This window comes from Engraulis encrasicolus, chromosome 13 (assembly GCF_034702125.1).
Source record: "Engraulis encrasicolus isolate BLACKSEA-1 chromosome 13, IST_EnEncr_1.0, whole genome shotgun sequence".
In the NCBI taxonomy this organism is placed as follows: Eukaryota; Metazoa; Chordata; class Actinopteri; order Clupeiformes; family Engraulidae; genus Engraulis; species Engraulis encrasicolus.
In genome coordinates this window covers 32,266,951-32,291,635 of record NC_085869.1, presented here as the reverse complement: position 1 = coordinate 32,291,635, position 24,685 = coordinate 32,266,951, and the positions used below count along the sequence as shown (strand labels likewise).

At 40.8% G+C, this 24,685-nt stretch overlaps 1 protein-coding gene across 1 annotated transcript; it reads left to right on the top strand.

Annotated features, from left to right (window-relative positions):
- Positions 1-304: 304 nt before the first annotated feature.
- Positions 305-17,709, top strand: LOC134461009 (potassium/sodium hyperpolarization-activated cyclic nucleotide-gated channel 1-like). Its single transcript, XM_063213715.1, has 11 exons — positions 305-689; positions 9,607-9,802; positions 10,043-10,147; positions 10,234-10,371; positions 10,975-11,136; positions 12,125-12,218; positions 13,563-13,690; positions 14,337-14,483; positions 15,317-15,554; positions 16,731-16,898; positions 17,501-17,709. The coding sequence occupies exons 1-11, from the start codon at positions 484-486 to the stop codon at positions 17,644-17,646; spliced, it is 1,728 nt and encodes a 575-aa protein (XP_063069785.1). The 5' UTR covers positions 305-483; the 3' UTR covers positions 17,647-17,709.
- The last annotated feature ends 6,976 nt before the right edge of the window (positions 17,710-24,685 follow it).

Sequence of the window (24,685 nt, the reverse complement as noted above, 5' to 3'; positions counted from 1 at the left end):
GTAGGCCTACGAGTAAAAAAAATGTGAACATGGTGATCTATTCTGAAAAATACAGGCTAATTTCCAAGTCTTGTAACCAACTTAGAAACTGATGGTGGTGGTGCCAAATGAAAAAATACCATTGTGAATGGGGAGCATCGACTTCTGGAAAGAAATTGAACAAACACAAGAGCAAGCATTAGTGGTAAAACCTGTAGAGCTCTACCTGCCCAATTCTAGCTGTTGCATTTGGCACTCGCAGGTGCAAAAGACTGCTAGTGGACAGACCAGTGACGTATGGTACTGACAGACAGGGTTCGAACCTTCAAATGTGTTGCCAACTCCACAGAGGAGAGAGCAAGCAGAGCTGACGGACGGACTCGTGTTGGTAGAACAGTGTGTGTACTAGAGCTGTTGGAGGCAAGGTTGTAGACGATGGTCACAAACTTTGACGTGCTTTTGTCACATGCAGCGCTAGAGTAGTTAATTTGACCAGGAGCGAACATGGACACACGAGTTTACATGGGCAGACGAGCATCTCGACGAGCATCTAGCTTTAGTGGAATAAAAAAATCTATATACAACTCACTTCTACCCCAGTTCAACAAACAAGCTTTGTTTATACTTGGAAGCGAAACTGCCTTTAAAAATGAATGTAATCGTCAAAAGGCCAGTGGGCATTGGGTAATTCATCCCCTAAGTACATTAAGGTAAGATCATTTCAAGTAATCATCAACTAAATTGAACAAAAGGAGCTAGCTAAATGTTAGCATATGGCACAGAACGGAACTAGCAACGGGTGACTGGCTAGCCGTTTGTTATTATTACCATAGCTAATGCTAGTTTACTGTACTAAAATTTGATCAATACGAACTTTTTACCATTGAAAGGGACCAGATTAACACTTCGTGCCTGATCTCTGTCTTACCAATCATACTAAATGTATTTGAATTGTCGTAACTTTCCTAGATATTTATGTTATTTAACAAATGAAATGCCTCACCTAACAACTACATTAGCAAGCTTACTAATGTGTAAAATGCACTGGAATCGTCCCACTTTACCTGAGCAGGTGGGAGAAGGAACTTCTTGTAAAAGAAACTGCAGTTGTAAATGTATTTATAAAATAATAACACTATAGTTTTTCTGCTCAGAATGCTATATTGATGAAAGCTGTACTATAACTGACCCTGTGACAGAATGGTATAATTGAAAGAAGAAAAATCCGCACTCACAAACTCAGTCTCATTATTTATTTATATTACCACCATGTCCAAAAGCAAACGCGTTTCGGCTACCAAGCCTTCATCAGTGCGTGGTGATGAAGGCTTGATAGCCGACACCCTTTGCTTTTGGACATGGTGGTATGGTAATATTAATGAGACTTAGTTTGTGAGTGCGGATTTTTCTTCGTTCTTTCAGTTCAGTCCTCTGACAAAACATGAAGAATGGTATAATGCCTCTGTGACAATAAACTGCAAATTTTAGTGATTTGTTCATGGTCATGCATCTTTACAAATCTGCCAAAAAGCAAAACAAATAACCTAAATTCCCCTAAATGGTGTAGTGTGTAGTAGGACTGCACAATTAATCTAAATTAATCGAAAATCGAGATTAAATCTTAATATCAGGATATAGTGGGGTCATTTCACGTGAAATCAGACACTTTGGGACCCGACCGACCCGGATTTCAATCATACTTGGTGTGCCTTTTCAGTAGCAAGGTAGCACCCCAGAACTGCATTGGTTTGAATCTGACACTAATATTAAGGGAGAAACAGACTAGGAAAGGTTCACATGTGAGGGTAGGACACTATACATTCAGCCTTGAATATATCAGTCAGTGTTAGTCACAAAAAGATGCCTGTGGTGTTGTTTGAAAGCTCTTTTCTGGCTCTACATAGTACACAATCACCTTGGAATACAACTACTCTCAGAATATGAATTATGATAAATTGAAAAATAAAAAATTGAATATCTAAAAAACTCATATTTTAAAATGGCCAGTTCCTTGTCCAAACGTAGCCGGCAATGTCATGAGCAGCACCTTAAATGCTGGTGTTCGGTTTGTTATTCATTTCAGAGAGAAGTTGACTCACAAATATGGCATCATACAGACCACTTACTAATAATATGGTAATACCATAGTAGCATCACATGACAAAACAAAAACAAAACAAAAATGGTCAGTGTCCATGGTCCCAGGTTTCAGAAACTAAGGCAGATGTCCATTTATACACACCAAATGATGATATGTGAATGTTTGAACATTCCTTCTCTGTGTACCTGTGCCATCTTCCCTTTACCGTACTTTAAAGAGATAATCAATGGCTACACTCTCATTTTGTACTCTACCAGTGCATTTGAAGCAGCAGCTGTGTCTTTTGTAGATAATGTATAAGTACGTCCCGTTGCAGTTACAGGTTCCACTACCAGAAGCACATCCTGATGATCCATGACAGTCTATCTGGTCTGAAGGGAAAAGTGAAGGATGGAGATGGCCCATGAGGATGCAGGAAGTTCAGTTTCACCTCTCCAGTGCTCGGCATACATTCCTCAGCACATGCTAGCCACCAGTTGCCATCATATACAGCTACAACATACCCTTTGATGCTTGAAAATGTAACACATTCCTTTACTGAGCTCACTCTTTCAACTCTGCCTTCTCTGAATGCTCAAAATGGCCTAACTCAAATTCAAACAGTTGGTATGGCGTTATAATTTAATTGTCAATAGGACGTTGCAGACTTGCTCGTGCAGCAAGCCATTTAACTGTCCCTCCAACGCCATCACATGGACCTTTGCCATGTGATGTGGCAAAAAAGTGCCACTCTGCAGGTATGTGAAAATCTGCCTCGTGGTGGCACAAATTTGTTGTAATTTTAAGGTTCTTATATTGTGCAGGAAGTCTGCAACGTCCTATTGACAATTAAATTGTAACGCCATACCAACTGTTTGAATTTGTCAAGGATAATGTCAAGAACATCCATTGCCAGTTTGCCACAACAGATATGTACCATCATGAAGCTGAGAACTTGTTGAAAAGGTTTGAATCTGCAAGAACTATTCCAGGTACTCAAAAACTACACAGCTTCTGCCCATTGTCAATGGACACAGTGGAAGTTAGGCCATTTTGAGCATTCAGAGAAGGCAGAGTTGAAAGAGTGAGCTCAGTAAAGGAATGTGTTACATTTTCAAGCATCAAAGGGTATGTTGTAGCTGTATATGATGGCAACTGGTGGCTAGCATGTGCTGAGGAATGTATGCCGAGCACTGGAGAGGTGAAACTGAACTTCCTGCATCCTCATGGGCCATCTCCATCCTTCACTTTTCCCTTCAGACCAGATAGACTGTCATGGATCATCAGGATGTGCTTCTGGTAGTGGAACCTGTAACTGCAACGGGACGTACTTATACATTATCTACAAAAGACACAGCTGCTGCTTCAAATGCACTGGTAGAGTACAAAATGAGAGTGTAGCCATTGATTATCTCTTTAAAGTACGGTAAAGGGAAGATGGCACAGGTACACAGAGAAGGAATGTTCAAACATTCACATATCATCATTTGGTGTGTATAAATGGACATCTGCCTTAGTTTCTGAAACCTGGGACCATGGACACTGACCATTTTTGTTTTGTTTTTGTTTTGTCATGTGATGCTACTATGGTATTACCATATTATTAGTAAGTGGTCTGTATGATGCCATATTTGTGAGTCAACTTCTCTCTGAAATGAATAACAAACCGAACACCAGCATTTAAGGTGCTGCTCATGACATTGCCGGCTACGTTTGGACAAGGAACTGGCCATTTTAAAATATGAGTTTTTTAGATATTCAATTTTTTATTTTTCAATTTATCATAATTCATATTCTGAGAGTAGTTGTATTCCAAGGTGATTGTGTACTATGTAGAGCCAGAAAAGAGCTTTCAAACAACACCACAGGCATCTTTTTGTGACTAACACTGACTGATATATTCAAGGCTGAATGTATAGTGTCCTACCCTCACATGTGAACCTTTCCTAGTCTGTTTCTCCCTTAATATTAGTGTCAGATTCAAACCAATGCAGTTCTGGGGTGCTACCTTGCTACTGAAAAGGCACACCAAGTATGATTGAAATCCGGGTCGGTCGGGTCCCAAAGTGTCTGATTTCACGTGAAATGACCCAGTGGCAATAGTACATGCCTTTGAGCATCCTTGAAGCCAGAACATGCTGTCAGGCTGGTGTTTCCGCCTAAGTTTCATCCTATTGCCTACATAAGGGTGATTCTCACGAAACGTGCAACAAAGGTGTTTTGACAACCATTTTTTCAAAATGCTTTTTTGGTTGAATTTCTTTTTGAATCAGTTACATCAAAGTGTACAGTTACTAAGCACAATAATATCAACTTACCTGACAACTTTTTAAAACACATTTTTTAACGTTTTATAGGTACATGTCTGCTAAAATGGTCATTACCGCAATTTTTTTCTTTCATGAAATGTATTAGGACACTTAATTGTTCTAGCAGTTGTGTTCATTGAATATTGATAGTTGTACTAGGGGCTACATAAAACACTCAAAAAAGTTTTTTTCTTATTATTTTAGTTTAAGAATTTTACCATTTTACCTCATTACCGCAATAGGATCATTTGTTTTCCTCTTTAATTTTAGAATACATCAGTGAAAACCTACAATTTCGGTCCAAAAATATACTGAAGTGAAAGAAACATGAAAGGTACTGTGTTCATAAAAAATATACATGAATACAGTTTTCCTTTAGTACTTTTTTTTCCAATTAAGTGCTCATTTCGGTAATGAGGGATATGTTTCGGTAATGAGAATGAGTTTTCGGTAATGAGAATAAGGAGAAATAAATTGAACTAAAGCCAAATATTAGTAAATGATGTGTTATTTGTTATTATTATTAGCACAACGACAGAGCCTCCAGGGCAGAACTAATCAAATGACACCTAATAAGATGATAAATATATTCTATATAAAACCATTCATTAAGCTACTGAAGGATATTGGGATTCAAGACTTAACCCAGCCAAATATGACACATTTTGTAAAGGAATCTTAGAAAATACATTTGCAATACAATTAAGTTATATTCAGGGGAACTAGAGAAGGTGGGGTCTGTTTTAAAGGTGGCTGCCTTCAATATATGCCTAAAGTGCTGGGGGAAATCCTAGTTTGTTTTATTAGTACGGCTCTCTGAGAACTTTTACGGCCCTCGGATGAATTTGAAGAGGCCCCTCGAATGAAAAAGGCTCCCCACCCCTGCAGTAGGTGAATAGGCGAGGCCCCTCCTGGGCACCAAAGTAACATCATAGTACAAGGGGTGAAGGCCAAGGGGTGCACTCTGAAGTTAAGAAAGCCCATTGGGAAACTCCAACTCCCATTGTCATTGTGACACAGCACTCCACAGCACACAAGTGAACACTGCACACAACGAAATTGCATTTATGCCTCACCCGTGCAAGGCGCCCCATTGGGAGCAGTGCGGTGGGACGGTACCATGCTCAGGGTACCTCAGTCATGGAGGAGAGCACTGGTTGATTACTCCCCCCACCAACCTGGCGGGTCGGGAGTCGAACCGGCAACCTCTGGGATGCAAGTCTGACGCCCTAACCGCTCACCCATGACTGCCCTTTATAGTTATAGTTATAGTTCGTCCATCATCAAAACACCGGAGGGTAGCCACCTGATGACCCCAATGAAGCGCATACATCCCACTCCTCATCCCCACCCTAAATATGATATCACAACTCACCACTGATCTCTCCAGCCAAAAATCTATAGTGGACCAGAAATCTAAATCTGTTATGAGAAGGGAAATCATGTCGCAATGCGAGGTCGTGCACTGGACTTTTTTTCTGACTCGGCGCGCACCGGCAACTAGGAAGTAGGAAGTAGAAGGAACAGGAGATGACTAGAGTAGGTTGTATGGTATGCCGGTTCGGTACACCTTGATTTTAGGGTCACAGGTCGGTACATTTTCGGTACAGTATCACCATAATACTGTCCGGACCAAAGCCGGAATTCACTATGAACGTTATGTGTTATGAAATATCACTGAACACCACTAACTGTTTGAGTTGCACATTGCACACTAATGGCAGTCAGGGCATCAGACTCCCGATTCCTGACCCGCCAGTGATCTCCCCCTTCCTCCTCCATGACTGAGGTACCCTGAGCATGCTGCTGCTCCCGTTCGGGCGCTATTGGGGATGAGGCATAAATGCGGGTGAGGCATAACTACCATTCTGTTGTGTGCAATGTGCAGTGTTCATGTGTGTGCTGTGGAGCGCTGGTTTCCCAAGTGGGCTTTCACTTCACTCACATTATTTAAAAAGAAAAAGTGTTGGTTTTCAGGACAATATCAGACATGCCCATAATTAGTATAGGGTGCATGAAAAACAAAATTAAAACGTTACAAAATCCTGCTCTTCTCTTGCAGTATTGTTCCTTTGAACTACCTTAACTTCCTTTTCATTTTCTAGCATGTTTGATACTTGTCAAAAGGTGGCACAATAGACTTGGAATTTTGAATTGCTGTTAATGGGCATTTTCAGCTAAATCAGTGCAAAGTGCATTTTGAGGCTGTTTTGATCCCATTACCTTTCCACTTACCCAGGACATCAAGAACTCACAGCATGACTAAAAGATGGGTACATGGGTGTTTGAGCATGGCTTAAGGATCAGAGTATGGGGGCTGAAACCTTCCTAAAGGCTGCAAAAAACGTGCATGAGGAGTTTCTAATTTGGGAAAGGCAACTAGAGCATTCCTCCAAATGATTCTTCTTACTAGTTTTGATTGAAATATTCTAAAAACTAATTCTCGCTGAATTCGCTAAATAGGCCTATTCACTGCTATTTCAAATGCCAAGCCTTTTGTGCCACCCTTTAACAATGATCAAATTGGATCCAAAACTTTAAGGATACTTAAAGGGACACTGTGCAGGAAATGGTCAAAAAAGGTACTGCAACTATGCTGCTCATTGAAACTGGGCAGCCAATTGCCAAATTTGGTCTTTACATGAGTTTTCTGAGTAATAAACAAATATTTTCTAGTATGGTCCAAGTAGAGTCATTTTTGCAGCTAAAAATGGCTATTTTTGGAAATTCAAAATGGCGGACCATGGAGAAGATCCCCCTTTTCATGTATGAAAAGTGCAATTTTCCCAGTCATAATGAATACTTAGAATTTGATGCTGGTGGTAAGTATTCATGAAAAAGGTAACATTAGTGAATGGGCAGCATGAATTCTGGAAATAAACAACTAAAAATCTCACACAGTGTCCCTTTAAATACTCAAACCCACTAGGGTATGACAACCAAACACAGGAAGCAAAAAAATCTGTCAATTTCTGGAAAAGCACATGGACTTGAAGTGAGTCGATTTTGTCTCCCAACTTGTTCCCTTTTTGCCATCTACGCAATCTGACAACTTCACTGCGAGTGCTGGGTTCGTTGTTTGCCATTGCCTTTGCATTGGGTGACATCACTAGGCAGTTTGATTATTTTTTTTGCATCAAAGGACCACATCTCGAGGGTGGAATATTGATTCATGGATTGGCATATGAGCAAGAATTAAGTTGCTACTTGCTCTCAATGAACTTTCACAACAGGGTTTCTGGCCCATAGTCGATTGTTGTTCTTCCAAGGGTGGGACAAAATATAAATGTCACCACAACATTTGCCAGAAAGGATGAGAACAGAAAAAATGGTCTATGACCAACACCTGTATGACCACTCAATTTAGCTTATGTAATGTATAGGGAGATGATCACTTTTACAGACAAACCCCCATTAGAGCTATTGCATATGTTAGGCATTTACTTTTGCTTTGTTTACTTACAATATTGTATATCGAATATTGATTCAATACAATTGCATATTTTAACCCGAAATGGATGCAATGTCACTTAACACTTTCATCAAGTGCTTTAACTGTAATTAAGTGACATAGTGACAATATTTATACTGCAAAAATATAATTTGTATTTAAGGTTGCAGTTGCATGTTTAAAAATGTAAATAAATAAAAAGTGAAATGGATATATTTCATGAAAATATATTCTAAATGTAAATCACCATAGAGTCTCATTACCGAAATTGACAATCCTCATTACCGAAAGGTACTTAAAACATTGCGGTAATGAGAATGTGTATTGCGGTAATGAGATGGCTCAGCACAATAATGCTAACTGTAACTTGAGTAATTATAACATAGCTAATTCATGACCATTGTTGAATTCTGAAAAGGAATACCCTATTACCAAGCAAGTTTAAAATGAAAAAATCTTTTTCATTTTGAAATATTGACTAATTTCGGTAATGAGAACCACTTTTGTCGTATTTGCATATTTTTGAGACAAATTGTGACATTTTACAGGCACAAACAATAAGGCTGACTAATCATGTAGCCATCTTGAATCTCCTGTTGGTACACATCAATTGTAGGTAGTTTCAGCTCATATTGAAATTCTGATGGCTTTTAATTGTAGCTCTGAAATATATTGCGGTAATGAGAAGAAAAACTTGGGGACACGATCTTTTCTTGAAATATTCATTAGTGTTCATTATTTAATTTGCCAACAAGGAACACTTAATGAAACTTCAGACATAGACCAACGCTCTTGTAGTGTCATTTACGTATTTTAATTTTTTTTATTATGTTTTAACCTAATTCAAAGACCAGAAATTTTGGTCGGGACACATTTCGGTAATGAGAATTTGCCTATAAAATGCATAAAAAGTGGAAAATAAAAATAACATTTTTTTAAACGAACTAGTGTGCCAGAAAGTACACGTCTTGCTCTACAGTAATGTATATTATCAAAAGAATCCCTGTCATATTTAACCCTTAAAACCTCATTGCCATTAGTTTTTTTAGCTTCGTGAGAATCACCCATAACTATTACAATGTATTATTTTGTTTATCCCTGATAGTATAATTCATTCTTGGTTATATTTCATTTCGTGACTTCAAATAAAATTCAGAAAAAAAGTTGTTGTTCAATAATCGTGATTAATATTTGTGATGTCAATTTTGATCCAAATTATTGTTATAATATTTTTTTCCATAATCGTGCAGCCCTAGTGTGTAGGATGGTGGCCAGAATAGGTATTGCAACTATGCTGCTCATTGAAACTGTGCTGCCAAATGTAGTCTTTTCATGACTATGTAGTAAATAATAAACTAATATCTAGTATGACCAAAGTATATTAAGTTTTGCAACTAAAATGTCTATTTCTGGGAATACAAAATGGCTGACCATGGAGAAGATCCCCTTTTTCATGTATGAAAAAAGTGCAATATTTCCAGTCACAATGAATACTTAGAATTAGATGGTGGTGGTAAGTATTTGTGGAAAAGGTAACATCTGCAAATAAACTACAAAAATATTACACAGTGCTCCTGGCAATAACTTATCTACAGAGTTCTGTTACTCGCTGCTGGTACAAAATATTACCCACATTTTTCTTACATACACTGTAGGCCTACGTAGTGGATAGCTTGTGAACCGACCAGACAACATTGCCAGAGAAAGCCCTTCCTCATCTGAGGATATTTCGAAATGATTGTTGTCAAATGTAAATTTGCCACTATTGTGATTTTCGTCTATTGCAGGCACTACTATGTCATGTTCATGGTCTGGATTACATTTTTAAACCTCATCTCAATTCCGATGGAAATAGCCTACTCTGAAGAGGCGTATGGCATGGCTCGTAAATGTTGGAAAGTGTTCAATGTGGCATCAGACACCATATTCATGGTGGACGTGATACTTGCTTTCAGAATGGGGAGCCTCACTGATGGCAGTCAGGTATGAGATGCATGACTTTGGTATTGTTCATAGGAGCATTACCATAAAACAACATTATCCACATCATCATAACAAATACATTTTTGAATCTGATTATTCTAATGTATTCCCTCTCCAGTAGTATGGAGATTTTTTTTTTCACTTGTTTGCTTCAGTTTTTTCAATTATACTTGTGAATGTTGTGATTATGTCTTGTTAAAATGTGCAACTGTGCATTCTTACCTAGTTTTTCTTTTTCAGATTGCTGTCATTGATCCGAAAACGATTGCCAACGATTACCTGAGATCTTGGTTTATACCTGATGCCCTTTCTTCATTCCCTGTCGATTTCGTCATTACCATTGCAGTAATGTTACCCTATTTACCAAAGTCATTTTTGAAAGCTGTTTGTTGAACTGTTGTGATATTGAATTGTGATACCACTTCTCCCAGGACGCATTCAACACAGACGACACGACTTCCCTGCAAGGTGCCAAAATCATGCGGATTCTAATGTTCGCAAGAATCCTCAGTCTGGTTCGTCTCCTTCGCGTGTCCAGGCTAGTTCGATTCTTCAGTGAATTTGAACAGGTAGGCCTATGGCTTGGTCACTTAACGTGTCCATGCAAAGCTACATGCCACTTCTGGCATGAGATTGTTCATGGTTCAGATTTGAGGTTGTGAGTGAAAAAAAACTCCAAAACTTCAAATCATCCTCTCCCCACAGTGGTTATCATGTGTAAAGACAGGGCCCCTGTTATAAGTTTTTTGTTATCAGAATGACAATGACCAAGTCGTAATGTATTACTTAAGACTTTGTAATGATGAGGTAGTGTGCTACTACATAAGTTAAGATTTTTCAACGATTAGGTAGGCGTTCTACTAGTGAAAAGGTGCACTTTAGGGGCCCACACATCTGTTGATATGCTTGAATTTTCAGTCCGGTAAAAGTCTCTGCATTTACTAGCACAGAAAAGGCTGTGCGGAAACACAACAGCATATTTTTGAGTACCGGTAACTCACAAATTAATCCAACAGTCACAGCAACCTGAACTTAACACAAATCATGAACCACTTTAAATCGCAGTGTTAGGTCATTATTTATATTACAATACTGGTGTATCTGACGTTTTTCGTATCAAGGTAAGTCTGTGAACACATTATACTGTATCTTACTGTCTTGTATTTTCCCAGATGTCCAATGCAAATCTGGAAGGCGTCCGTGTCTTCTTCAGAATCATCGGTTTATTCATGATGATGTTCATCCTCTGCCACTGGAATGGTTGCATTCAGTACTTTGTGCCTTTGCTGTCAAGTTTCCCTGAAGAGTGCTGGGTTCAAACAGAACACCTTATGGTATGTTTCAAAGTTTTGTTTTTGTTATTGCATGTCACATAATCATAGAGCAGTCAAGAGCAGTCATGGCATTCTTGTCCACTGGCCAACTCTAGATCTGCATGGTGTTGTATTCTATACAGTATGTGTGTGTGTTGGCTGAAGAGTGTTGATTTGGTGTGTGTTTGGCGCCACCTGCAGACCACATATACATGACCGGGACGTCAAACACACAGACACACAGATAGACTGGATTATTGCAACACAGTATTCCAAGAGCAAGAACAAGGTTGCATTACCCTTGAGGTAGCGGTAAATCATCTAATAGAAGAGCCTAGAGTCCTCTTTTTCTTAGCTACATGACACATTTTGACTATCTATTATCAGGTTTACAACTTACTGCAGGTTAACTTAGCCAGGTTTATCACTTAACCGTGTTCTTGGATCAGTACCCTGGTCCAACTCCTCAAGCTCTAGCCTAAATATAGTAATGAAATATATTTAACTCAAGTGGTTGTTCAATGCTTGCCTGAAACACAGTAACAAATATAGCATACAGTACATGTTATCATTACATGGGTAGCTGTGTTGAACAACAACGTAAATTCACATTAATTGTAAGCAGCTGTTGCCTAATGTTTAGGGAGTCTTGAGCAGTGTTGGTTCATTTTTCAGTTCATTTTCTACAGGAACTAGTTCAAAGGTCAGTTCACACACCTCCAAAAAACCCCTAGTTCGTTCACAGGCACCAAATTGTGAACTTTCAGTTCAAGTTCACCCAAATTATGAACTAGTTCACTGAACTAGTTCACGTCCAACACTGGTCCTGAGGGTGCTTTGTTGTACACTCATCCATGGCTGAAGTGCCCTTGAGCAAGGTACCTAACCTGGCATTGCTGTACCAGGGACTGTAACCAATACTTTGTCTCCAAATAATTATTATTAGTCGCTTTTAAGGAGCCTGATAGTTGTGCTGTGCTCTACTGTAATGTATTGTAACGTTCTGCAGAATGCAACGACTGGCGAGAAGTACACGTTTGGAATATTCCGAGCCCTCTCACACATGATAGGAATTTCTTATGGCGCAGAAGGACCTCCTACAGGTAGGCTCATCGTGGTGAAGGTCTTATCTATGATACTTTAATATGGTTTAATCCAAAATTTGAGAAATGTTCTTTCTTAGTTGAATGGAAAGACACATTTGATCTTAAAACAACAAAAACCAAAATTGTTCAATGACTGTGTGCAGGTTTCATGTGTGTGTGTGTGTGGTTTTTTATTCATTTATATTTTTAGCACAGTAAACAAGATGAGGAAATGTAGAGGGGCTGTGGTTTTTTTTTTTACATACATACACCCATAAGACGTATGTGGGTACTGTTTGTAATCTGATGAAGTAAGGGTAAAAAATCCAAGCTAACCTACTACGCCATGAAAAGTACAGGCAGACCTCTGTCTCTATGCACATTTACTTTTTATATTACTTCTTATACAGTACACCTACCATGCTTGCTGTTGTACTGAACATGCAACACTTTTGATATCCTCATCTTGTACCTTGTGGCCTTCCTTTTGAGATTAGTTGAGATTGCTTTTGAGATTAGTACAACTGTATAATGCCTTGTTCAGACCAGGAGCGACCAACACGAAAGGAGCGACGGAAGTCATTATTTCTCTATGGAGGGCACGCGACCAGCGCTACCAGAGTGAATTCGCCAGGGGCGAAGCGAACTGAACGACCAGAGCGAATTTTAGCAATTTAAGTCAAGCTAATCTTATGGTATGACGCGTTTTGGCGAAAACCAATTGGAATGCTCATATCAATAAATGTCCCAGACTGTCAAGCCAGAGCCGTTATGTGATTAGCTAAATCAAACATGTCAATGCTGCATCCAGAACGAATACAGCGAATTCAAGACGGAACTTCTTCTGCTACCTGGCAGCGTAGTTCGCTCCTAGTCTGAACGCGGCATAATGGCAATAGAATAGAATAATGAATCAGGAATCTGATTTTAAAGGTGACCTGTGTAATATTTTTCGTAGTTTATTTCCAGAATTAAAGCTGCCCATTCACAAATGTTACCTTTTTCATGAATACTACCACCGCCATCAAATACCAATTGTACTTTTCATACATGAAAGGAGGGATCTTCTCCATTGTCCACCATTTTGAATTTACAGAAATAGACATTTTTAGCTGCAAAACTGTTTCTGTACTTTGGTCATACTAATAATATTATTTCATTATTTAGTAAATATTAATGAAAATATCAAATTTGGCAGTAGACAGCATTGTTGCAATACCTACTCCGCACACCATCCTACACGTTGCACCTTTAAGTTTAGGGAAGGTCAAGGAAAAGTCTGGTAACATTTTCATCTGACTGGGAGTGAGAACCCGGAGGTAAGTCTTGAATTTTTAATTGTTTTTTTGTTTGTTTTTTCAGACGAGGTAGAGCTGTGGATTGTCATGACCAGCATGGTGTCTGGGGCGCTGATGTACACAGTCATGGTAGCCAACGCTGCGGCCATGATGACCAATGTTGACGCACCCGCCAAAATCTACAAAAACAAGGTAACAATGACATTGATTGAGCATTGCCCTGCTCCATGTCTCACAACAATGAGCACTTGGAGAGCACACACCAGTCCAGCTTTAGCACAGCTTCTTACTGTCAAAATTTCAGAAATAAATGAACGTGCAAATCAACAAACACATAAGCTCAGGGTCCTGTACTACGAAGCAGGGTGAAGGATTACTTCGAGAGTAATTTGGTCACGTGCAGTGTAACTTCCCAGTTCCCAGAACATAAACCTCCATAGTGGAGTACACACAGTTGTAATGGAAAGGTGGGTTATATATGACATTCGTAATTATAAAATGAGAGAGTAGATTAAGCTGTTTAGGAGTTGTATGAATTGAGTAAACCCCTACTATTGTTTTACAAATGTGCCTTGGTTTAGGTGTAATAAATACACTTTTTGAGGAGCTTATTGTCAAATAAGTAGAGGTTGGCATAGCCATGAAAATCTGTATTGGTCTGTTCAGCACTGACTAAGACAATAGCAGTAGACCTTTTATTTGTCCATTTCTGCAAAACCCTACAAAAGTAATCAAAATTGGACCCATGAATGCGTACATTATACAAATAAAGGCACACAAAACAATATGATGATAGCATTGCTGCTGTGCCATGCATCGTTGTTTTTTTGTTTTTCAGGTGAGCCATCTGGAGGACTACATGTCCTACAGGAGGCTACCAAAGCCCCTACGCAGGCGCATCATTGACTACTACCAAGCACGCTACGCAGGGAAGTGGTTTGATGAGAGGGAAATTCTCGGTTTGCTCTCCAAGTCTTTGAAAGAGGTACCAGGGCATTACTATTCTTCTACTGATACAACTAATTTTACAGCAGTTATACAGTTAACTGCAACAATAAAAATAAAAGTAAAAAATGGTTATGATATTTTTAAGTAGTATCAGTAGTAATATTTGTATATAATCGCACACATTTTACAACAGCTATTTCCAGACTAAATCAGTTTATCTACTATGTCAATGTGTTGTGTATGTGCAGTGTAACTGCTTTATCCATGTTATGTCAGTCTGTAACAATGTTGTGTCTATGTTATGTTTCTCTGTGATACTGTTTTGTTTACGCTGTGCCAGTACAATGGGTAAGTTATGTTTGTCCTTAAATATGTTGTGCCTGTGCCGTGGTTGTCAGTAACTATGGTGTGTCTATGTTGTATGTTGCTATTGTCTAACTATTTTGTGTCATGTATTGTTTTTCTATAACTGTGTTTTAAAAGTTGTGCCTGTCTAACTACATTGTGTTTGGTTATCGGTTATTCGGTTATCTGTAACTAACTAACCATGTTGTGTGTACTTTATGTTGTGTTTACAACTGTGTTGTGTCCATGTTGTGCTTACATCCATAACTAAGCCCTGTGCCTGCCTATAACTGTGCATTTTGTATTCATATCTGGTCTGTCTGCTCTGTATGTTGCGTCTCTCTGCAACTACATACGTGCATGTTGTGTCCACGTGTGGTTGTCTCTGTATGCTGTGTCCATGTTGTGTCTTTCTATAACTACCAGTTGTTGTATAATGTATGTATTATGTGTCTTATGTTGTGTTTGTATGTAACTTTGGGTTGACTGTGTTGTCTCTGTCTCTCAACTTCCTTGCCGCTGTAGGAAATCCTTAATGTCCTGTGTGCGTCAATGCTGGACAACACCCCAATATTCAACGGTCGCGACCCCAGCTTCATCAACGCCATCTTGCTTCAGCTCCGCTACGAGGTGTTCCTGGAAGGAGATGTCATCGTGCGACAGAACGCACCAGGAGACCGCATGTTCTTCATCGAGCACGGTCAAGTCTTGGTTGCCACGGACTCCTTCAAGAAAGAACTGCGCGATGGAGACTACTTTGGTGGTATGCTTTTGTTTTTGTGTTTATTCAGTTGACACAACTTCTAATGTTTTTGTTGTGATGCTGCGAACACTAGATAGTTTTGTCATGACAGTAGTTAGTGTGTTCGCATTGTTGCTTTGTCAAGTAAGTTTGAAGTAGTAGAGCGTTTTTATGGACTGTAGTTGTCAAACATTCATATTCATGAGTAGATACTGCAGTAGTAGCTAACTCCTGTTTCTCAAAAACTAGCACATGAGGTGAACTACTGCTTAAAGTAAGCTGGACTCTGAAGTTGTGGTGGTGACTTTAAAAGTGAGGGTTAAACGTAAAGTTGAAGACATTGAAGCCCAGACATCATCTCAGCCCCCTGAAGTAGCCCACAGCACTAGTCTACTTTAGACTGTGACTCCACCCATAGATAAGCTTGCGGTACATATTTAACCACAAAAGTGTCAATATATCTCATTCCTGTGGTTCCCAAATGAAGCGAAAATAAATCGACATGCACACAAAATCGTGATACAGCTCTGAGTGAGTTCACAATACAAATTCACGTCATGTCATTTCTTTGTGAAAACAATATGCCATGGCTTTAGAATTTGACACCATCCACAGTAATAATAATAGTTTTGTCTGCATACTGATTGAATTTTGCTTCATTTCTACGGCCAAGGTGGAAGATATTTACAGTAGAAATTATTGGTTACTTCCGTACAGGCACCACATCAAGTACTAAGTTGAGAGGTACTTGATAAGTGAGACCACTGGAAAAGCATGCAGTAGTTGCACAGTAGATATATGTTGCCTAGCAACCAAGAATCATGATTTTAAGGCTGTTTATATTTGTCAACTTATCGTTTTAATGAGCTAGTGAGAGCGATGGCAACCAGTTCTGTTCATGGGACTTTCATTATTATTCCATGTGGGGAATGCTCGTAGGCGGAGTGATAAATAGTACGCTAGATGTGAAGAGTCATCCATGATACCCTCACTCCTAGTGACGCGTCGAACCCGTCTCCTCCAATCAGAAATTCTTAAATAATTAGACCGGATCCAACTATTGTATAAAACATAGGCTCTGCGCAAAGAGGTTTAAGGGACTATTGCCTTCTTACTTCAAGAGCAGCACCTGCATATGGAGGATTACAAACAACACACATTCCTTCTTCTTCTTTCTGGTGCGTTTGTCTTCTGCAGAGATCTGCCTGCTGACCAGTGGGAAGCGAGTGGCCTCGGTCACCGCCGTGTCCACCTGCCACCTCTTCTCCCTGTCTGTGGAGAGCTTCAACCGGGTCCTCAGTTGCTTCCCAATCATCCACAACGACATCATGTGCGCTGCCAAAAAGAGACAGCTGGACCTGAATAGTAAGTGTAAGCTCCGTCAGCAGGCCAGCTATGGTGAAAATACCTGCAATGTGCATGAAAGGGAAGTGAGCAAATTGCACAGGACATTACGATATAATATTACATTACAATTAGCAGACACTTTTATGAAAGACAAGGGTGTAGTCAACAGCATGCAATGTGTGGGGAAAATACACAGTCCACAAAATTGTGGCAGATGAGAAGTGTTAGTTTTGTTACAAAGGGAAACTTTCTCAAAAGAAAAGAGTCTTCGTAAGCTTTGTGTGAAGATTCATTTACATGGAACAAGACAATGTGGTGACAGAAAGCAAAGTGAAGCAATGGGTGGCAAAAAAAGTTGAAACGAGTTCGACATTAAAAATATTGTGTGACAATAACAATGACAATAACTTCTACTTCTGACACAGGAGGTGGTTTAGATAGAGCTGTTCTAATAGTCTGAGCGCACTTTATCAAGCCATGTAATGTTTTTACAAATACCTGGATCCTGTTTCATATCTTACATTTTCTCATCTCAATTAGAGGGAATATAACTGAATCAAATGAAAATTGACCCGTCTTGTTTGTCTATTGTTTTGTCTTTTTGTTTGTTTGTTTCTTAGACGCTGGGCAGGAGCACGGCTCGGATCATTTGGCAGGGCCTAGCAAGGAGTCCACGTCTGGTTTGGTCGACCTTCCTCTGATCGAAAAAGGGAGCCTCTCAGACTTTGATTTTGACATGATGAATATGACCACCCCCAACCCATAGGGTAGAAAATGACTAAAGAGCATGACCTGGCCAATATTGATTAATAGGTTATTGTTCACATGTTCNATTTTTGCTAATCTAGAGTTACTCAAATGTTCTATTTTTGCTAATCTAGAGTTACTCAAATGTTCTATTTTTGCTAATCTAGAGTTCCTCAAGTGTTCTATTTTTGCAGCTCTACAGTAATTGTTATGTAATTGCCAGCAATGTTAATGTCAGCCTTACCCCTTGAAAACAGTGTCACACCTTTGTTTTTTGACTTGTTTAAGTAATTATAAAATAAAATAAAAAATAATGAATAAAACCCACAGAAATGTGTGGTGCTCAATTTTTATATAGTGTGCAGAACTCTGGAAGTCACCGGAGAGCGCCACTGGACATCTGATTCCCAGCCCCATAGCTTAAATGACATCAAGTAATTGCCTAGTCAGCCCGGCAATTATGCCGCTGTGAAATATCTCAGTGTTAGTGTTGCCCTCCGTGTCATGCCACCGGAGGAGCCAATCATAGCCCTTGCTGCTCTCAGCACTCAGTACAGGCAGGTACAGGGCCGCTGACAGATTTAGCCAGGTACGGGACAAAGTCATACGAAAGGCCAAGTGTCCCACACCCAATACATGAAATGTAACGAGGACCTAATTCTGGGCCCCCTCTGTCCCTGGGCCCGGGACAACGGACTTGTTCCCCCCCACGGACAAGGAAATGTGTCAGTTCGGCAGTTTTTCAAGCCATGACTCATACATTTCTTCACTAAGTCTGTGTCTAACTATTCCTGGATCACCCCCCCCCCCCCCCAAACACACACACACACACACACACACCACCCTCCCTCCCACCTCTCCACATGTCGACATGTCTATCTCTCTTCCCACTCAGAGAAGCCGACGGGGGGGCAAAGGGGTTACTTGTCCTGGGCTAGGAGGAAGACAAGAGGGACACAGAACTGGTTCCTCATTACAATTCACAAGAAGACTTGCCAGTGAGTAATGAGTAACTGCTATCGTTTTGATGAGGACTCTTTCGCTTGTGTTATTAACATGGTGTGAAAGCCTGACCCTGACCACTGTATTACAGTAACGCGACTGCCTACAGAATTCTACAGCAGAGTTCTATGTGTAAACGCGTTCTAAACCAGTACCGTCACCCCCCGCCAACTTTCATTAATATTTATGAAGCTAGGACAGTTCGCGGAACTCTAATATAGAAAAAGCTTATTGTATGTACTGGGCGGGAGGGCCTTTAGGATGACATTGTCCCGGGCCCGGCCAAAGCTGTTAGCGGCCCTGTTCCCTACTCATTAGTCGCCTGTAACATTCACCTGATTTGCTTGGAACTCATTAATCAGAAGCTCTCAGGTGTGCTCTGGAGCAGAAGCAGAGGGGAGGCACGTCACTTGGCACTGTGCAGGGACTCTGGGACCATATGCTAAAACAATCCTCATCCAATTAGCTCCTGATCTAATTGCCATTTTGGCAGTTTCGACTGTAGAGCTTCTTTCTGTATTTTTTCTTCCTTTATTTCTTTCTTTCCTTCTAATCTCTGCCAAGAAATTCTAAGATGAGCCAGCCAGACCTGAAACTGTCTTGCCAAATCTTTGTAGCTAAATATAACAATGTGCAGCTTGCAACTGACAGTGGTCTCTCTTTCTCTGTCACTATCTATCTCTCCACTCCCTCTGTGTACCACAGTACTGTAACTGTGCCGGCATTTCACCAGAGCAGCAGTTTTTGAACACATCAGCTACACAGAGACCGAGAACAGCGCTGGTATCACTCATAGGAGCGCATGAATAATTCATGATGTTCAAGTCGCTCTTTGTTTCACTCTATTAGCATTTGGACATGAAAGGGAAGTGAGCAAATTGCACAAGACATTACGATATAATATTACATTACAATTAGCAGACACTTTTATGAAAGACAAGGGTGTAGTCAACAGCATGCAATGTGTGGGGAAAATACACAGTCCACAAAATTGTGGCAGATGAGAAGTGTTAGTTTTGTTACAAAGGGAAACTTTCTCAAAAGAAAAGAGTCTTCGTAAGCTTTGTGTGAAGATTCATTTACATGGAACAAGACAATGTGGTGACAGAAAGCAAAGTGAAGCAATGGGTGGCAAAAAAAGTTGAAACGAGTTCGACATTAAAAATATTGTGTGACAATAACAATGACAATAACTTCTACTTCTGACACAGGAGGTGGTTTAGATAGAGCTGTTCTAATAGTCTGAGCGCACTTTATCAAGCCATGTAATGTTTTTACAAATACCTGGATCCTGTTTCATATCTTACATTTTCTCATCTCAATTAGAGGGAATATAACTGAATCAAATGAAAATTGACCCGTCTTGTTTGTCTATTGTTTTGTCTTTTTGTTTGTTTGTTTCTTAGACGCTGGGCAGGAGCACGGCTCGGATCATTTGGCAGGGCCTAGCAAGGAGTCCACGTCTGGTTTGGTCGACCTTCCTCTGATCGAAAAAGGGAGCCTCTCAGACTTTGATTTTGACATGATGAATATGACCACCCCCAACCCATAGGGTAGAAAATGACTAAAGAGCATGACCTGGCCAATATTGATTCATAGGTTATTGTTCACATGTTCTATTTTTGCTAATCTAGAGTTACTCAAATGTTCTATTTTTGCTAATCTAGAGTTACTCAAATGTTCTATTTTTGCTAATCTAGAGTTCCTCAAGTGTTCTATTTTTGCAGCTCTACAGTAATTGTTATGTAATTGCCAGCAATGTTAATGTCAGCCTTACCCCTTGAAAACAGTGTCACACCTTTGTTTTTTGACTTGTTTAAGTAATTATAAAATAAAATAAAAAATAATGAATAAAACCCACAGAAATGTGTGGTGCTCAATTTTTATATAGTGTGCAGAACTCTGGAAGTCACCGGAGAGCGCCACTGGACATCTGATTCCCAGCCCCATAGCTTAAATGACATCAAGTAATTGCCTAGTCAGCCCGGCAATTATGCCGCTGTGAAATATCTCAGTGTTAGTGTTGCCCTCCGTGTCATGCCACCGGAGGAGCCAATCATAGCCCTTGCTGCTCTCAGCACTCAGTACAGGCAGGTACAGGGCCGCTGACAGATTTAGCCAGGTACGGGACAAAGTCATACGAAAGGCCAAGTGTCCCACACCCAATACATGAAATGTAACGAGGACCTAATTCTGGGCCCCCTCTGTCCCTGGGCCCGGGACAACGGACTTGTTCCCCCCCACGGACAAGGAAATGTGTCAGTTCGGCAGTTTTTCAAGCCATGACTCATACATTTCTTCACTAAGTCTGTGTCTAACTATTCCTGGATCACCCCCCCCCCAAACACACACACACACACACCACCCTCCCGCCCACCTCTCAACATGTCGACATGTCTATCTCCCTTCCCACTCAGAGCTGACGGGGGGGGCAAAGGGGTCACTTGTCCTGGGCGAGGAGGAAGAGAAGAGGGACACAGAACTGGTTCCTCATTACAATTCACAAGAAGACTTGCAGTGAGTAATGAGTAACTGTTATTGTTTTGATGAGGACTCTTTCGCTTGTGTTATTAACTATGGTATGAAAGCCTGCCCATGAACACTGTATTACAGTAACGCGACTGCCTACAGAATTCTACAGCAGAGTTCTATGTGTAAACGCGTTCTAAACCAGTACCATCAACCCCCGCCAAAGTTCATTAATATTTATGAAGCCAGGACAGTTCGTGGAACTCTAATATAAAAAAAGCTTATTGTATGTACTGGGCGGGAGGGCCTTTAGGATGACATTGTCCCGGGCCCGGCCAAAGCTGTTAGCGGCCCTGTTCCCTACTCATTAGTCGCCTGTAACATTCACCTGATTTGCTTGGAACTCATTAATCAGAAGCTCTCAGGTGTGCTCTGGAGCAGAAGCAGAGGGGAGGCACGTCACTTGGCACTGTGCAGGGACTCTGGGACCATATGCTAAAACAATCCTCATCCAATTAGCTCCTGATCTAATTGCCATTTTGGCAGTTTCGACTGTAGAGCTTCTTTCTGTATTTTTTCTTCCTTTATTTCTTTCTTTCCTTCTAATCTCTGCCAAGAAATTCTAAGATGAGCCAGCCAGACCTGAAACTGTCTTGCCAAATCTTTGTAGCTAAATATAACAATGTGCAGCTTGCAACTGACAGTGGTCTCTCTTTCTCTGTCACTATCTATCTCTCCACTCCCTCTGTGTACCACAGTACTGTAACTGTGCCGGCATTTCACCAGAGCAGCAGTTTTTGAACACATCAGCTACACAGAGACCGAGAACAGCGCTGGTATCACTCATAGGAGCGCATGAATAATTCATGATGTTCAAGTCGCTCTTTGTTTCACTCTATTAGCATTTGGCAGTCCCAGATACCCCAAAAGTATCCATCCCTGTGGTTTCCAATAGCTTCTTGGTCTGCCATGGATCATATGATATCTATAGCCATTGTTTATTTCTTTCAAAACATCTCCCTTGTTTCTCACCTGACCAACTCTCCCTCCTCTCCCTTTATTTCTCTCTCTCTCCCTCCCTCCCTCCTTATCTCTCTTCCTCCATCTCTCCATGTCTCTCTCTCTCTCTCTCATTGACCCCTAATCTCTCTCGTTACTATTTAATGTGGCGGTTATTCCCGTTACCCCAGACCTCCTCCTCCTCCTCCTCCTCCTCCTCCACCTCACAAGGTGGCACGCACGGGGGCACGTGGCATGTGAGGTGGAACCATCCGTCTGGTTCGAATGACAGTAATTGTGACACACAAAACCGCTTGGCCATCGACTCCGGTAGGGCCATGTGAGGAGGCCGTCCAGTCCAGCCACTCCCCTACTCCCCTCCTTTCCATCCCACCCCTCTCCCCCTTCCCTCAACTCTCCAACCGTGATACAAACATGATACAGACATGACCCCCCCAGTGTCAATTCCACCCTTTAGAGAGGTGAATTAAACACTCTCAGTGTACACTCTCTTAGTGTAAGGCAAGGCAAGTTTATTTGTATAGTGCATTTCATACACAGGTGCAACTCAATGTGCTTCACAAAATAAACAAATGCAAAAAGAAAGGAAACCGGGAAGAAAGAAGGAAATAAATTAGAGTCAAAGAACATTTAAAATATTAGGATAAAACATGAGGTAAAAATAATAATAATAATAAAATAAAAATAAAAAAATAAACATAAAAAAATAAGAATGATATATAATTTAAGCTAGGGTAAAGCATCTGAGAACAGCTGTGTCTTGAGTCTAGATTTAAAGCTATCAATAGCAAATAGCATTTTTTACGTCATCTGGAAGCTGGTTCCAAAGCTTTGAAGCATAGAAGCTAAAGGCTGCCTCTCCACACTTTGTTTTGACTTTTGGAATCACCAGCAAATTATTCTCCGTTGACCTTAGTGACGTGGTTGGTACATACAGCTGAAACATATCCAGTAGATATGTGGGTCGCATTCCATTTAATGATTTAAACGCAAGAAGCATTGCCTTAAAATCAATTCTGTACCTTACTGGGAGCCAATGCAGCGATCTTAAAATTGGAGTAATGTGGTCCAACTTCCTTGTTTTTGTAAGAACCCTTGCTGCTGCATTTTGTACAAGTTGAAGCTGTTTAATGGTCTTTTTGGGGAGGCCTGTAAAAAGACTGTTACAGTAATCAACCTTACTAGAAATGAAGGCATGTATTAGCTTCTCCAGATCATGTTTAGACATAAGGCCCCTACATTTAGAGACGTTTTTTATGTGATAAAATGCAGACTTAGTAATAGCTTTCATGTGACTGTTGAAGTTTAGGTCACTGTCAATGAGGACCCCAAGATTTTTAACTGTATCCCTTGCGTTCAGTCCCTTCGTTTCAAGGATAGTAGCAATCTTTTGTCTCTCCTCTCTTTTCCCAAATAGAATTACTTCAGTAGACTTAATACTTCTGAGAGTGAAATGTGCGGACTGAATCAACAGCGCCAAATGTATTGTGCCCTCTCATCTCTCCTGACCCATTTCCTCTGCATTCTGCACCCCTGCTACACACATTACCACCCAGTGTTAATTGAACACTTAATAGAGTTGAATTTAACACAGTAAGTACTACTCTACTCTACTACTGAGTGTAGAATTGACACTACTGAGAGTGAAAGGCTCTGACATCCAGAAAATAAATATTGCGCATGGAAGATATAAACATTGAATCAATGATGTAAAATGTATTGTGACCTCGCTCTCATCTCTCGACCCCTGTCACCTCTGCGCTCAGTACCCCTTGCTGGTAACGCCACCGACCCCGGACCACCTACCTACTGTACATCATCCAGCACTCAGCCATTACCTTGGTCTACCTGCATTACCCTCACTACACACTGCATTTTGCCGTGTTAATTAATTCAACGCTTAAGAGAGTTGATGTTTAACGCTCTTCCAGTTGGTCCTGTTCTCTGCTGTATACTGACGGTGTTGCAAAATTTAATGTGTTGCACTCTAGCCCCCCAACACCACTCAACCGTAACTAATGACCTCACAGCACCTGCACTACCCCTACCCTACTACCCAGCACTCAGCTCCTGCCCCGCAACCAACGGCACCCACTGTCACCCCCGCTACCACCCGCTCCACCACCACCCTTTACCAGCCGCCCTGGTCCTGCCCACCCGCCTGCCTGGCCGCTACATTGGGATTCATCTACGCATGAAGCGAGGGCTTGCTGAATAGTTGATGAGCATGACAGATAGATGGAAGGAGACAGAATGGAAAGTCTGGTGGTTGGCCGCACTCGGTCTTGGTCACGCTTGCACTTGTGCCCCCCCTCCCCTTCCCCCATTCCCCTCCTTCTCTTTCTCCTCCTCCTCCTCCCCCTTCTCTCATGCTCCTCTCCTTTCCTTTCTCTCTTCCTCCTCTATGCCTCCACGCCTCTCCTCCTCTCCTCCATCTCTCGTCTTCTCCTCTCCTTCTCTTCTCTGCTGCTTTCTCCTCCTAACCCCCTCCTCCTCTCAGCCTCTCCTCCCTCCCTCCACTCCTCCTCCTCTCTTCTCGCCCTCCTCTCCTTCTCTTCCTCCGCCAC

Bases quoted from the DNA above. Each gene is read 5' to 3' on its own strand.
- LOC134461009 (XM_063213715.1), top strand. From the start codon at position 484: ATGGACACACGAGTTTACATGGGCAGACGAGCATCTCGACGAGCATCT. The intron at 9,803-10,042 runs GTATGAGATGCA...TTTCTTTTTCAG, and splicing joins GCCTCACTGATGGCAGTCAG to ATTGCTGTCATTGATCCGAA. The intron at 12,219-13,562 runs GTAGGCTCATCG...TTGTTTTTTCAG, and splicing joins CGCAGAAGGACCTCCTACAG to ACGAGGTAGAGCTGTGGATT.